We start from the raw sequence: 14,669 nt of genomic DNA, 5'->3' as shown, positions 1-14,669 counted from the left end.
CTCTGGTTGGTTGGTTGGTTGGTTGGTTGATTGGTTGGTTGGTTGGTTGGTTGGTTGGTTGGTTGGTTGGTTGGTTGATTGGTTGATTGTTTGGTTGACTGATTTTTGAAGTTTTTAGGCATGATGGTGCAGGCATTATCCCAGCCCTCGGAGCCAGAGGCAGAGGCAGGCAGATCTCTGTGAGTTCAATACCAGCCTGGTCTACATATCAAGTTTCAGAACAGCCAGAACGACATAGAGAGACCCTGACCCCTCCATTATGACCCCATCCTATCTTCATATCCTCTAATTATTTTTTAAATTATTATTGTAACCCACTAATCCTCACAAGTCCTACCTGCTGTGATGTGGACTGATTTTTGTTGGCTAGCTGCTGTGTAGATAACCATAGCCATTGAGCTCTGGAGTGCAATCACCTTGTCATGTCCAGAAGACAGCATTTCACAGCACGTCCTTCCTTCTCCAGCTGTGACATTCTTTCTGCCTCTTGTTTTGTGATGTTCAGGGGGGAGGGGAATGGTACCGATGTCCCATTTAGGGCTGAGCACTCAAAAGTCACTTAATCAAAGCATGTTGGCCAATTATGAGTCTTTGCTTTAACTGCTACTCATGGAAGAACGGCTTCTCTGGCCAGTTGAGAGCAACACTAATCTATGCCAAATACTCCATTTAAAAACAGATTTATTAGTGGATATAGTGATGGTGCACTGCTTTAATCCCAGCACTGGGGAGACAGAGTCGGGCAGAGCTCTGATTCTGAGGCCAGCCTGGTCTACAGAGTGAGTTCTAGTACAGCCAGGGCCATAGACAGATCCCGTCTCAATTTTTCTTATTTATTCTTTAACTTTATATGTATGTTGGACCTGAATATGGTGTGTGTGTGTGTGTGTGTGTGTGTGTGTGTGTGTGTGTGTGTGTGTGCTACATACAAGCATGAAGAGAACATTGAATCGCCTGCAACTGAAGTTACAAATATTTATTAGCCATCACGTAGATGCTAGGAATTGAACTCTGGTCTTCTGAAAAAGCAGCAAGTGCTCTTAACCTCTGAGGCATCTCTCCATTCCCAGACAACCCCCTTTGTGGAGTCAGGGTCTTCCTATATAAGCCAGGCTAGCTTCAGACTCAAGAGCCTTTTACCTTAGTTAATGCTGAGGTTACAGGCATTCAGCAGAACCTTTGGCAGTCTGGGGCTCTGGACCCAAGCTAGGAGTTGGAAGGCCAAGGGCCATGATTCCTCCCCAAGGGACTCCTGGAGCTGCACAGAAACAGCAGCTGTGTTTCAAGGATTGTTTTTCCATATAATAAGTGCACTGCGTCAAGTCTGAGAACAGAAGGTGGACTGGGCACGTCCTTTAAGTGTTCCATGTATGACTATCACAGAACTTACTTAATCCAAGGGTAGAATAGAGACCCTGCTTTCTCTTTTCTCTTTCTCTTATATCCTTTATTTTTATTTAGATTACTGTTATGGCTGAGATAGTGCTTTGGTATTGTCCCAGGCTGACTTGAAGCTTGCTGCGTAGCCCAGGCTTGTCTTTGGCCTCCTAAGTGTTGGGACTTCTGGTGTGTGTTATCAGGCTGGTTCCATTGGCTTCTCTGTTTAGGTTTAGTTCTGGGGCTTGAACTCAGAGACCTATACTTGCTAGGAATAGCCATGGGAGAGTCTAGGCAGTGGCTCTACCACTGAGCCACACCCCCAGTTCATTGGGGGATTCTAGGCAGGGGTTCTACTTCTGAGCCACACTCCAGCCCCTCACTGTGGGATTCTAGGTATGAGCTCTGCCACTGGGCCACGCCCACAGCCCTTCAAGCATGCTAGGCCAGCACTGTATGACCAAGCCATACCCAGCCCTCTCTCTGAGTGTAAATTGCCTATCCTGGCTTCGAACTCACTATAGAATAGGCAGGCTTTGAACTTTGAACTTTGAACAGGCTGTCCTCTTGTTTCAGCCTCTCGAGTGCTGGATGGAGTGGCAGCTGCCAGACCGGCTCCCCAGGGGGTTTTAAAGGTCAAGTGGAAAGCACACAGCTAAAGCTTAAAAGTTAGCATCCACTTATGACAGGAAGCGAGCGATGGTTGTCTTTCTGGGTTACCTCACTCAGGATGACTGTTCCTAGCTCCATTCCTTTACCTTCAAATTTCATGACTTCGTTTTTCCAAGCAGCTGAATTGTCTTCCACTGTGTAAGTGTGTTTTCAGTATCCACTTATTCAAATGGGATATGTATAACACACCCCTCCCCTTAAAGCCCAGTGATCTATTCAGAAGAAGGGATGCAAAGATTGTGAGGACCAGAGTGGCGGATGCCTGCAAGGAAACAGCATTTTCCAGACGCAACAGGACTGATGCGCATAAGAACTCACAAGAGGCTGTGATCCGTAGGCACAGAGCTGTCCTAGCTCAAGCCAGACGAAAGCCCAGCAGGGACAATAGGAAATGGACACAAAGTCCCATACCTAGTCAAGAAGCTATTTGAACCTGATAACTACTCCAAGAGGGAAAATCAGTTTTCTTCAATGGAGCAACACTGGGAACTTCAACCACACACCCCAGGGCATGCCCCATGGCCAAGTGTAGTCAAACAATAAAAAATTGACTCTGTGCTTGATTTTATTTTACTTTATTTTATTTTATGAGAGAGAAAGAACATGAAGACAAGTGAGTAGAGAAGTTGTGAAGTATCTAGAAGATCTTAAGGGACAAGGAAGGATATCAAAATACGTTAAATTCTCAAAGAATAAATTAGAATAATATTATTGTTAATTTATTTGTATTTTCTTAGAGTCTCCCTACTGTCCTAATTGTCCCGGAACTCCCTATGTAGACTAGGATAGCCTTGAATTCAGAGGTCCTCCTGCCTCTGCCTCCCAAGTGCTGGGATCAAAGGTGTGTGTCACTGTGCCCAGCAAGACATTATTTTCTCAAAAGGTTTCCTGACATAGCACTTCTGAGCGATATACATGATAAGATATGGAGCATTCTCAGTGCATTCTGACCATGCTGCCCACCAGCACTCAGGCCCCAGAGGTTCGGAGCTGAGCAGAAGCCTAAAGCCCAGCAAGGGGGTGACAAGAAGACTTCCTGAAGGACTGAAGCAGTCTGACCAGCCGTGACCTAAGCCCAGCCCCTCCTGCTAGCTCTGCAACCTCTCACGGGAAATTCAGCTTTTCTGCATCCTCACCCCTTGGTCTGTGAAGTGAGGACCAAACATTCCACTCAGAGGACACTTAGAAAAAGAAATCAGCCTGATACTAGTGTGCTGGTAGAATTTAGCATAGTTCCTGGGCGAATTGAAGTTGTCATCATTATGGCTGTTAATGAGGTGAGACCTGAAGGACCAGTTGTGAGGTGGCCAGATTGGAGAGGGAAAATGCATTCCAGGTAAAGGAAAGAATCATGCTGGCAAAGGCTGGGGAGGCGAGTTGGCATCAGAAGAGCGCCATGTTCAGGAGGGTAAGGCATGGTGCAGAGAAGTGGGTGAGGCCGGTAAGGATATCTGCAGAGGATGCTGTGAACCCAGGCAGAGCTGGGACATGGAGGGAAGGGCCAGCTGGCCAGAGACAGGGCTTAAGCAGAGTAGGAGGTTGCAGAAAGTGGGGGGTGGGGGAGGGGACAGATGAAAAGGATACGGTCTGAGCAGTGGGTACCAAGAGGAGAAAATGGGGAGAGAGATCTAGGTAGTATTCAGAGATTGATAGATGTACTAGGGGGGAAGACAGTGGGAAGCCTCCCCAGCCTTTGCATAGGTGATCCGGAAAGTATGGGTCAGAGGGAGATGCTGAATTTAGCAGGCATTGGACAATGGAAACTGAGTTCTAGGTATCAGGGAAGATGGCTTCTAGAGACAGCAACTGGGGACTTGCTTCTGAGGACCATAAGGAGTCACAGAAGGATCTGGAGAAGAGGGCAGGGTCGGATAAGAGGCTACAGAGAGGATACCAGAAGGCTGGGAAGAGAGACACTGAGCCAGGTAGGGAGTACACAGGAGGGGCTCTGATTTCACAGACGCGCCTGAAGGAAGTCTTCCTGCACAGTCCCCAAGGCTCGCTGCTTGGTTCCGGTTGGGAGTCCACCTTCCCCTGGGGGTGAGGAGTGGAGGTTCAGCCTGGGCCTCTCCAATACAGCCTCTGATGAAGACAAGAAGGGTGGAGCGGGCCACTCAGCCTCCATATCATGCCAGGGGACCCTGGCACCTCCCACAGGTTTGTCTCCTTTCTCCACCCAGGAAACTAAGCAACCATTCCTGCTGGACTTGTCAGACCTGGGACGATGCAAGCTGTAGATCTCTGTGTAGTGTCCTCTCTGGAGTGTGACCATCACCATGGGCCTGTCACGGGCTCTGCTGCCCTTCTTACTCCTGGGTAAGTTCCTGCGCCTCTCTGCTCCCCAGAACCCACTTCCTGGCAGACTCTTTCAATATTCTCCCCTCCCTCCTCTCCTCTGCAGCCTTCAGAGCTGGGATCCCTGCCCTCCAGCCAGCTTCTGGATCTCAGCGACCCCCTGCCTCCTCCTCACACTCAGTGGGCTCCTCTCAGGGCTTTGTTTCAAACGCCTCCTCCAGCCAGCACCCCCAGCCTCCAGGCCCAGAAGCCTCTGCTGGAATCCCTGATTCCAACCGGTTTCCTCAGGAGCTGAATTCAAGCCATGTGCCTGGATCATTCAGGACCAATGTCTCTGCAGGAGGACAGTATCTCAGCCCTGATGTCACCTCCTCTAAAATCCCTCCTTCCAGAGTGTCTCTTGGTGGTTTAGATTCTCAAGATCCTGCCAAAGACTCTGAGCTTTCCTTCTCTGTCAAGACTCCAGCTTCACAGATACCAGTTCAAGCTCCAGACACCGAAGTAGCTACCAAGGCCTCAGGTTCAAGACTATCCCTGGAGCATCATAATCTTGAACTTTCTGTCCAGAACCCTGGATCCAAAATTTCTTCGGAGATTCACCAGGCTGCGAGCTTCCCTCAGCAAGTTGGGGGACCCCTGGCTGTGCTAGTGGGAGCCACCATCAGGCTCCCCTTGACTCCAGTCCCCAGCTCCAGTCCCCCTGCTCCTTTGGTGGTCTGGCGCCGGGGTTCCAAGGTATTGGCAGCTGGGAGTCTGGGGTCCCAGGCTCCACTAATCAGCCTGGATCCCATGCATCAAGCCCGCCTGAGATTCGACCAGATTCGAGGGGGTCTGGAACTCACCTCTGCCCGGCTGGATGATGCAGGGGTGTACACAGTTGAGGTCATCAGGGGAGGGGTCTCCCAGCAGATTCGCGAGTTCGTGGTGGGTGTGTATGGTAAGTGGGCTCTGAGGTCCGGAGTGCAAGCTGCGAGGGCCTGCTCTCCTCGCAGACCTCTGGGCAAGTCTGTGCTGTGTGAATATGCTTCCTGCCTAGAGGAAAGACAGGGACCAGACCTCCTCACTTTGTCTGAAAGAGGAGGTGTAAGGCTGGACTCTTAGGCCTGGGAGAGGCCTGGACTGCTCTCAGGTGTAAGGGAGAAGGACTGGGGTCTGAATCTCTGGGACTGAGGGAATTAAGACCAGTGTTTGGACTCCTAGGTCTGAAGGAGGAGGATTGAAATCTGAACCCCTGGGTTTGAGGGAAGAGGGCTGGAGTGTGGAGTCCTGGGACTGATGGAACAAGATTGGGGTTAGACACCTAAGTTTGAGGGCTGAAGGCTGAGGTCTGCATCTCTGGGTCCAAGGGAGGAGGGAGAAGGACCGAGAGCTCAGATTCTGGGTGCAGTGAGAGGAGTGAGGAAGGACTGAGGAGGCAGAGACTTGTGGCCCAGGGAGGGTGTTCTGGTGTATGGGCTCTCCAACTCATCAAAGACTGTTCTGGATCTCCAGAGCCCTTACCCCAGTTGTCAGTACAGCCGAGGACGCCAGAGACAGAAGAAGGGGCTGCGGAGCTGCGGCTAAGCTGCGTGGGGTGGAACCCAGGTAGCGGGGAGCTGAGCTGGAGTAGAGACGGGCATGCCCTGGAGACCCCAAACCTTGAGGGCGCAGAGCTACCTCGCATCCGCGCAGAACGGGACCAGCTGCTCATCTCACGTCCAGTACGCAGCGACCACGCCCGGTACACTTGCCACGTCCGAAGCCCCTTTGGCCACACCGAAGCTGCAGCTGACGTCAGTGTTTTCTGTGAGTAGGGGAATGTCCCCGAGGATTCGAGTCTGAGTCCCCGAGAAGTGGGCCCAATGTCTATGAGTCCTTTACAGTCCAACCAACCACCTTGTTGTTTTATCCCCCAACCCCCACCCAAGACGGCCCGGACGCTCCTGTCATCAGGGTCTCCTCGGACCGCGACGCCAGTCCTGCGCTCTACGTCACGGCGGGCAGCAATGTGACCTTGCATTGCTCGGCCCCCTCCCGGCCGCCTTCGGACATCGCGTGGAGTCTGGCGGACCCCACGGAGGCCGCAGTGCCTGCGGGGCCTCGCCTCCTGCTGCCCGCTGTGGGGCCAGGCCACGCCGGCGCTTACGCCTGCATCGCCGCGAACCCCCGCACTGGCCGCCGCCGGCGTTCAGTACTCAACCTCACTGTGGCGGGTAAGAGCTGGAGGGAGGTCCAGCAGGAAGAGGGGAAGCACGTGGAGCCCTGGGTGTCCGCAAAGGGAGGTGACAGCAAGGGGGCGTGCCCTTCAGGGGAGGAGCCAATAAGAGGAGTTGTGCCAGCTACCGGTGGACGTGGCTGCTGGAGAAGAAACCGAGCTAGCCAAGAAGATTAGGGAAATAGCTGCTGATGGACGTGGCTGCCAGGAAAGGGAGGAGCTAGCAAGCAGTTTCTGAGAAAACCTCAAGTAAGCCAGGCCACCAGGGAAAGAGAGAAACTAGCGAGGAAGGTACAGGGACTTCATAGGTGAGGTGGGACATCATCAGGGCGGAGCAGAGCCGTAATTAGAGGGCGGGTCAAGGGGCGGGTCTAGCCTGGAGGAGGGAGGACAATTTAGGTGGGCGTGTACTGTAGGAGGAGGGATATCTGAGGGTAGAACACTCCCCAAGTGCTAATTGGCCTGGCAAGTAAAGTCCTGTGCATAGGGCGGAGCAGATGGGTTTGCAGATTACCGGTTGAAGGGATGAAGGGGTCAAGAAGATGGGGAAGAACCAGCAGGAGGCGAGGGTGGGCGGTCCTGGGAAAGGATTCTCAATCCAGTGAGCAGCAGAGTTAAATGGCAGAGCGAGTTTTGAAAGAGAGAGGACTAGTCAGCCTCCTAGGCTGGTAAGTAGGATCTGTGAGAGTGGAAGAAAGGGAGTCACAAAGAGGCCAGTCCACGCGGGAGGGTGGAGCAATCTGGGAAAAGAGGCGGAGCGAAACCTGGAGGAAGAGTGGAGCATCCCGCGTAGAGGCGGGAGAGGGGAAGATGGAAAGGCAGGGGTGAACGGCCTTTCGTTTGTGGCAGATCTGCCCCCCGGAGCCCCACAATGCTCAGTGGAAGGAGGCCCTGTGGACCGCAGCCTCCGCTTTCGCTGCTCCTGGCCTGGCGGGGTCCCTGCCGCCTCCCTGCAGTTCCAGGGTCTCCCCGAAGGCGTCCGTGCGGGACCGATGCCATCTGCGCTCCTGGTGACTGTCCCCGCCCGCCCGGAGCTCAGCGGCGTCGCCGTCACTTGCCTGGCCCGCCACCTGGTGGCCACGCGGACCTGCACCATCATCCCGGGTGAGAGGGGCTGTGCCTCCTGACTATCTGTAAGGGAAGTGGGTGAGTTTTTCTTTGGTCCTTTGCGGTTTAAGGAAAAAGCCAGATAGAACTTTACTCATTTTGGGAAAGCCAAACTTAACGTTCTTTGGGCGTTGGTTCTCTCCTTCCATCATGTAAGTCTCGGGGATTGAACTCGGGTCGTCAGGCTTGGTGGCAATTGCCTTTATCTGCTGAGCCTACCTCCGGAAACCTCAGACTTCAATGTCTTAGAACCTAGAGCAGAAACAAGGTTTTGTCCTCCGCTCCTGGGTGGGGAGCCAGCAGGAACGGGGTATTTGATTCCAAACCCCTGGTCTCAGAAAGAGGACTATCATCTTCCATTGAGGGGGGGGGGGCAGAGGGAGAAGAGAGAGAGAGAGAGAGAGAGAGAGAGAGAGAGAGAGAGCTAATGATGATGAGTTTCCCAGCCTAGAGCCCTATAACGTGTTCCAAAACTGTGTACTGAGGAAGTCGGAGAATGAATGAATGGGGTGAGCATGATGCTCAGAGCGGAAAAACACTTGCCACCTAGCCTGATGGCCTAGGTTTGATCCCCAGAACCATGGCACTGAAAGGCTAGAACCAACTCCCAGTAACTCCCAGCAACTCCCAGCAACCAACTCCCAAGTCCTCTGATCTCTGCGTATTTTCAGTGGCAGATGCATGCACAATAAATAAATATGTTTTTTTAAAAAAAAAAAACTGTCAAGAAAATGAATGAATAAATGAATGAATAGACAGATCCTCATCTGTTCACAGAGGAGGGAGCATTTGCCACCCGTTGCCTTCACAAGGGACTCAGGACTTGGCTAGTCACACCCGATACGGTCTTGTCTCTCCTAACTGGACTTCTTTCACCAACAGAAGCCCCCCAGGAGGTGCTGCTCCAGCCGATAGTCGAGGAGGCACAGCCAGGGGATGTGGTGGTGGCACTGGAGGTCACTGGCTGTCCCCCACCCTCAAGAGCATCCTGGGCCCGACAAGGACGGCCCCTGGCTCCGGGTGGTGGGGGCCGGCTACGGCTTAGCCAGGATGGCCGGAAGCTCCGCATCAGCAACTTCAGCCTGGACTGGGACCTGGGGAATTATTCTGTGCTATGCAGCAGCGCACTGGGTGCTGGAGGCAACCAGATCACCCTTACAGGTAAGCTCCAGCCAAACCAAGAACACGGATGTTCAGAAACCAGCCCTCTTCCCTCAGACCCAGGTGATCAGGTCCAGGGGTTCAGACCCAGCCCCTTCCCTCAGACCAGGTATCCAAGCATCCCTTCCCAGATGCAGGGGTCCACATCACAACCGTTCTCCGTCAGACTGGCCCTCCTCCCTGTCTCCCCTTAGATCCTCAGCATCTGCCGTCTTTCCTTCCCAGGGCCCTCCATTTCCTCCTGGAGGCTGCAGAGAGCCCGGGAAGCTGCCGTGCTTACCTGGGATGTGGAGCGAGGCGCCCTCCTCACTGGCTTTCACGTCCAGGCATGGACGGAGAGCTCTGACCTGGACAGAGTCACCATGAGTAGAGACTGGGTCTCCCTGCTCGTGCTGGGCCCTCAGGAACGGTCAGCCATAGTGCCGCTCCCTGCTCGGAACCCTGGGACCTGGGCCTTTCGCATCTTGCCCATCTTGGGGTCTCTCCCGGGGACCCCATCCCAAAGCCGAGTCTACCAGGCAGGTAAGTTGAGCTGTGGTACCGTGTCCTGTGTTTCTCGTCTGACCAGCTACTCTCCTTTAGTCTCAGCATCAGACCCCTTTCTTCTGTTAGTCTTGTGGGGGCTCCTTGTGACAGCGTCCCAGTACCTGATTGTCTTGAAACAACAAGTACCTATTCTCTCATTCCTCTTTTCAAATTTTATTTATTTGATTATTAGTTTATTTACTTGTGGAGTGCACGTGTCGTAATGCCTGATATGGGGTTCAGAGGAAAACTCGAGGGAGCTAGTTCTCTTTTGCCATGAGAGTTCCAAGGACTGACCTCAGTCTTAAAGAGTCTCCTCAGGAAGGATGAGTTGAGGGCTTAGACAAATGTCAGAGCATCCCCGGGTCCTGTTCCCTGTCTCCCTTTGGTGTGTGTCTTCCAGGCGCTGCCCTGAGTCCGGGGGCCATCGCTGGCATCGTCATTGGCTCCCTGTTGGGCTTGGCACTGCTGGCTGGCCTTCTCATCCTGTGTATCTGCTGCCTGAGGCGTTTCCCAGGTGAGGGAGGGACCTGGGGAGGGGCGACCGGAGCCAACAGGGAGCTTCCCTGGGCAAAAGCTGAGCCATGGCCCAGCCATGTCACCAGTGCATTAAGTAACAGTCCCACCTGCCCATCACCCTCTGAGACCAGCTTCTCCTACTGACCAGAGCGGCATGTTGGAGCAATCATGTGTTTCCTGTCCTTCTCTTATAGGAAGGACTTCTGTGAAAAAGCAGCACTCCCTGACCTTGGCTCCTGTGCTCACCCCACCAGCAAAAAAGATACAGAGTTTGACCCCAGTGAAAACCCCACGGCCTCTTCCCATCAAAACCCAGATGCAGAACCCTCACCCAGCCAAGGCCCAACAAGTGAGTGTGGGTGTGGCTGCCTCCCACTGTGAGGGACAAGTAGCTTCTTGGGAGACAGGAGTATTCTAAAGTTTTCTAATGCCTTTCTCCTAGTTTTTCTTCACGACTTACAAAGTATCCTAATTAGGGTTACTGTTGCTGTGATGAAACACCATAGCCAAAGCAACTTGGAGAGAGGAAAGGGTTTTGTTTGGCTTACACTTTCATATCACAATGCTTCATCAAGGAAGTCAGGACAGGCACTCAAACGGGGCAGGAGCTGAAGCCATGGAGGGTGCTGCTTACCCGCTTGCTCAGCCTGCTTTCTTATAGAACCCAGGACCACCAGCCTAGAGGTAGTTCCGCCCACAGCGGACTGGGCCCTCTCATATCGAGTACTAATTAAACTGCTCTACAGGCATGCCTGAAGCCCAATTTGCGAAAAGATTTTCTCAGTTGAGGTTTCCATCTCTCAGATGACTCACTCTAGCCTGTGTCAAGTTGGCATAAAACTAGCCAGCACACGACCGGGCAATAAAAGTTACTTTACTTATACATTGTTTGTTTGGCAACAGGGCTTTACTATGTATCATAGCCTATATGACCAGGGATCACCTACCTCTTATGTTCGGTTGGCCCTGCATTTGGCTCATGTGCATCTGAGGATGGGACCTGGGACCTGTGTAGTCTAGACAAATGCTCCACAACAGAGCAGCTGCCCTAGCCCCTCATGTTTTGTTTTGTCTTGAATTCCAGTAATTGGACTTCTTGCCTAGCTCTTATGTACATTAAAAGAATAATACATTCCAATTTATCTTCCCAAGGATAGTGAGATGTGACTTCTGTTTCCTATAAAAATTAGTTGAGACTTCCATTTTTAAACTCTGAGATGGATGGAGTTTCTTTGTTTCCCATAAAAGTTGAGCTGTTTGAAGCCTTAGCTCCCAGGGCTGACTGAACAGTTTTTCCTTCATACACAGAGAGTCCACACCTGTACTCACAGCACTTGGGAGGCTAATGCAGGAGGATTACTGCAAATTCAAGGTCACCCTGGGTGTTTTAACAGGACTCTCTCAGAAAAAGCAAAACAAAAAACAATAAAGAGAGAAAGGGGGCTGGTGAGATGGCTTAGAGGTCCTGAGATCAAATCCCAGCAACCACATGGTGGCTCACAACCATCCGTAATGGGATCTGATACCCTCTTCTGGTGTGTCTGAAGACAGCTACAGTATACTCAGCTATAACAATAAATAAAGAGAGAGAAGGAGGGAGGGAGGGAGGGAGGGAGGGAGAGAGAGAGAGAGAGAGAGAGAGAGAGAGAGAGAGAGAGAGAGAGAAAGGAAGGAAGGAAGAGGAGGAGGAAGAAGAGGAACTCATTCTTTTACATGTCAAAGTGTTTGGCCTGCATTTATGACTGTGTTCTGCAAGCATGTAGGCCAGAAGAGAGCATCAGATCCCCAAACTGGAATTACAGAGCCTTGTGAGCTAAGATGTAGATACTGGGAATTGAACCCAGGTCCTCAGTAAGAGCAGTACATGCTCTTAACCACTAAGCCATCTCTCTAGTCCCTCAGCTAGTTTCCAAAAGGCTCAGGCTGTAGCTGGAGGGTTAAGTGGGTATGTCTTTTGTACCCAGGTTACTCCCTGAAGTCACCTCCTACCTTGCCTCTTTTCCAGGTCATTAGCCCCGGGCCAGCTGTCTCTCCAGGAGGCGGCCAATGGACCGTTCGGGCAGCCACCCAGGTGTGACAAAAGCCAGTGGTCCACTCTCCATGAAGTGTTGTGGGGTACAGTGTCCTGCTTTGGCCCAGCAGTATGAGGCTTTCTCTGCCTGAGGACTGGACCCTAAGAGTGTGACTGCCTGTCTCCCTCTTGTCTCAGAAGACACAAAGTGTCCTTTTTGCATCTAAGGACACCACTGTGATTCTGGGACTAGGAGAGCCACCTGTAGACAGGTGACTGTGGTTGTCACAAACTCAGAAGCCTCATGCAGAGCCTGCAGTTTAACTCCGGGCTGCAAGGGAGCCTGGCCACGGTGTCTGCAAGGGTCTGCTACATTCTCCTGCCCCCAGACCACATCCCTTCAGCCTCCAGAGACTCTCATCCATCATCCGACACATCCGTATCCCATAGCCCACTCCCTCCCCCATCTCCTGATTATCTTTCATTTTGTTTTGTTTGACTCGGAATCTCACCTAGCCCAGGCTGACTTCAGACTCTCTAGATAGCCCAGACTGGGCCTGAACTAGTGTCTCTCCTGACCCAGTCTCCCAAGTGCTGGAATTCAGGCAAGAGCCACCTTGCCCACCACTTTCTGTTTCTTTCTTTCCTCCTGTTTTTGTTTGTTTGTGGGGAGGATCCCAGAGCACAGACCTTGCTGGCCTCACACTTCCCTGTCTCCTGCCTCAGCTTCCTGGGATCTGAGACGGCAGCCATGACTCCCATGCACTTGGTATCCCCTATAATTTTTTCTGTGGGCTCTCCATAGTGTTTAGACATCCTTCAGTCTGTGTATTTTAACCTTTGAGCCCTGTGGTTTGGCCTGTCAACCCCTGTGACTTCTCTTCCACAAGCCTTCTGCCAACCACACACACACACACACACACACACACACACACACACACACACACACACACACACCCTCCAGCTCTTTGTCCCTAGAGTTTTCTCTGCCTGGACACTTCTCTTTCCCACGTCCTTGATTTATCAAGGCTTGAAGTAACCGTTACCACATCAGGACTTCCCCCCTTCCCCAGTCCCCAGCTTCCTTCTCATCCTGTGAGTGTGTAACGACTGAGATTGACAACTTTCCCTCTCTGAACTGGGAACTCAGTGAGGCACACACCACACACATCCCAGAAGAAACAGAGCCTGGAGTGCAGCAGGCAGGCACTCAATAAATACTCGTGGACTGATGAAATGTGCTAGTGCCTGTGACGGGCAACTGGGGTCGCTTCTATCCTTGGCAAGATATATCTTCCCTTTTCAACAAGAGTTCTCATGGGAACTTTAGAGTCACAACAGCGAGGATTCTCATGGCTGCAAGCAACAGACATCAGGAATCATAGTACAGGTAATTCAAGCACTCGGGAGGTTGAGGTAGGGAGATCACAGGGAGACCTGACTCAGAACATTAAGGATATGTTTTCATAGTAGAGGGAGGGCTGGGGGCGCGGCTCAGTGGTAGAGCCCCTGCCTAGAATCCCCCAGTGAGGGCTGGGGGCCCGGCTCAGTGTTAGAGCCCCTGCCTAGAATCCCCCAGTGAGAGGCTGAGGGTGTGGCTCAGTGGTAGAGCCCCTGCCTAGAATCCCCCAGTGAGGGGCTGGGGGCATGGCTCAGTGTTAGAGCCCCTGCCTAGAATCCCTCAGTGAGGGGCTGGGGCCGTGGCTCAGTGGTAGAGCCTCTGTCTAGAATCCCCTCGTGAGGACTAATACTGGGCTCAATCCCTAGTAGTATATATACAAAAGTGGAGAAAAATCAAGATTTTGTGTCTTTCTTGTTTTTATCACTGTCAACAGAGAAAGCCTGACACAAGTTAGCTTATATAAACACAGGTTTTATTGCTTGTGTGTAGGAGAGAGGGCTTCAGGTAGATTTTGATCCAGCTGCTCTAAAGATCATTCTAGGTTGATTCTCTAGCCCTGTCCCTTGCCTTTTCTGCATTTTGCTGTCATCTCTCAATCATGGGCTGGCCTCTTTGTCACTGCTACCCTCTTAGCCCTCCCCACTGCACAGAACAGATAGAGCTACCCTGTATCCCTTGACCAGCCAATCGGAGTTCACTTCCCAAATGGGCAGAGATAGGAAAGGCGCCGGGGCTTGTCTGTCAAATGACCACACCTCCTTTGCCGTCCACTTGCCCAAATCCTCAATGACATTGACTTCCACAGGCGGGGACTTTGGAAAAAGGCGTTTATTGGTGTGGTGGTCTCAACACTCCCCATGAATCGGAACACACGGCTCCCAGGGCCCCCCCTCCCACCTCCCCTGGTAGCCCTCCCCCTCCCCACCCCATCCCGGACCCTGGGAATGGAAGACAATGTGGGATGGGGCCCACGCCCCCGTCTGAGGTACAGTCACTGCCCCTTGCCTCCCTGCCCCTCTCTGCCCTCGTCTTTACCAGGCTCTGAGTGGTGTGGTTTTGGGTATGTGGTTACTGAATTTAGGGCTGGTGGCATGGTGCCTCTGCCTGGCCTCAGGATGTCTGTGTGTCTCCTCTCTCCCAACTCTGTGAGGCCTGATGTGTATCAAGCTGAGGTGTTCCCATTCACAGAACCTGTCAGCTTCCCGTGTGGATGGAGACAGTGGCCCGCTCTGGGGGAACTGCTGCTAGTCACAGACTCTGGGGCAGGTGAAGCCAGGAGCTATTGCTGGTCAGTCGCTGGTGTGCATGTGTGCGTGCATGTGTGCAGGTGTGTGTGTGAGTGTGCATGAGCGTGCGTGTATGCATGCTGTATGTGTGTGTGCGTGTGCGTGTGTGTGTGTGCGTGT

The 14,669-nt window shown here is 52.4% G+C and overlaps 1 protein-coding gene across 1 annotated transcript; it reads left to right on the top strand.

Annotated features, from left to right (window-relative positions):
• Positions 1-4,325: 4,325 nt before the first annotated feature.
• Positions 4,326-13,610, top strand: Vsig10l (V-set and immunoglobulin domain containing 10 like). The gene is made up of 10 exons (XM_052194564.1): positions 4,326-4,365; positions 4,451-5,281; positions 5,836-6,129; positions 6,252-6,536; positions 7,388-7,642; positions 8,528-8,806; positions 9,032-9,328; positions 9,735-9,848; positions 10,045-10,199; positions 11,856-13,610. Exons 1-10 carry the CDS (start codon positions 4,326-4,328, stop codon positions 11,925-11,927), a joined length of 2,622 nt encoding a protein of 873 aa, XP_052050524.1. The 3' UTR covers positions 11,928-13,610.
• Positions 13,611-14,669: the final 1,059 nt, after the last annotated feature.

Source organism: Apodemus sylvaticus, chromosome 1 (assembly GCF_947179515.1).
Source record: "Apodemus sylvaticus chromosome 1, mApoSyl1.1, whole genome shotgun sequence".
In the NCBI taxonomy this organism is placed as follows: Eukaryota; Metazoa; Chordata; class Mammalia; order Rodentia; family Muridae; genus Apodemus; species Apodemus sylvaticus.
The sequence above is the reverse complement of the archived record's forward strand: the minus strand, read 5'-3'. Positions and strand labels throughout refer to the sequence as shown.

Bases quoted from the DNA above. Each gene is read 5' to 3' on its own strand.
- Vsig10l (XM_052194564.1), top strand. From the start codon at position 4,326: ATGGGCCTGTCACGGGCTCTGCTGCCCTTCTTACTCCTGG. The intron at 6,537-7,387 runs GTAAGAGCTGGA...CGTTTGTGGCAG, and splicing joins ACTCAACCTCACTGTGGCGG to ATCTGCCCCCCGGAGCCCCA. The intron at 9,849-10,044 runs GTGAGGGAGGGA...CTTCTCTTATAG, and splicing joins CTGCCTGAGGCGTTTCCCAG to GAAGGACTTCTGTGAAAAAG.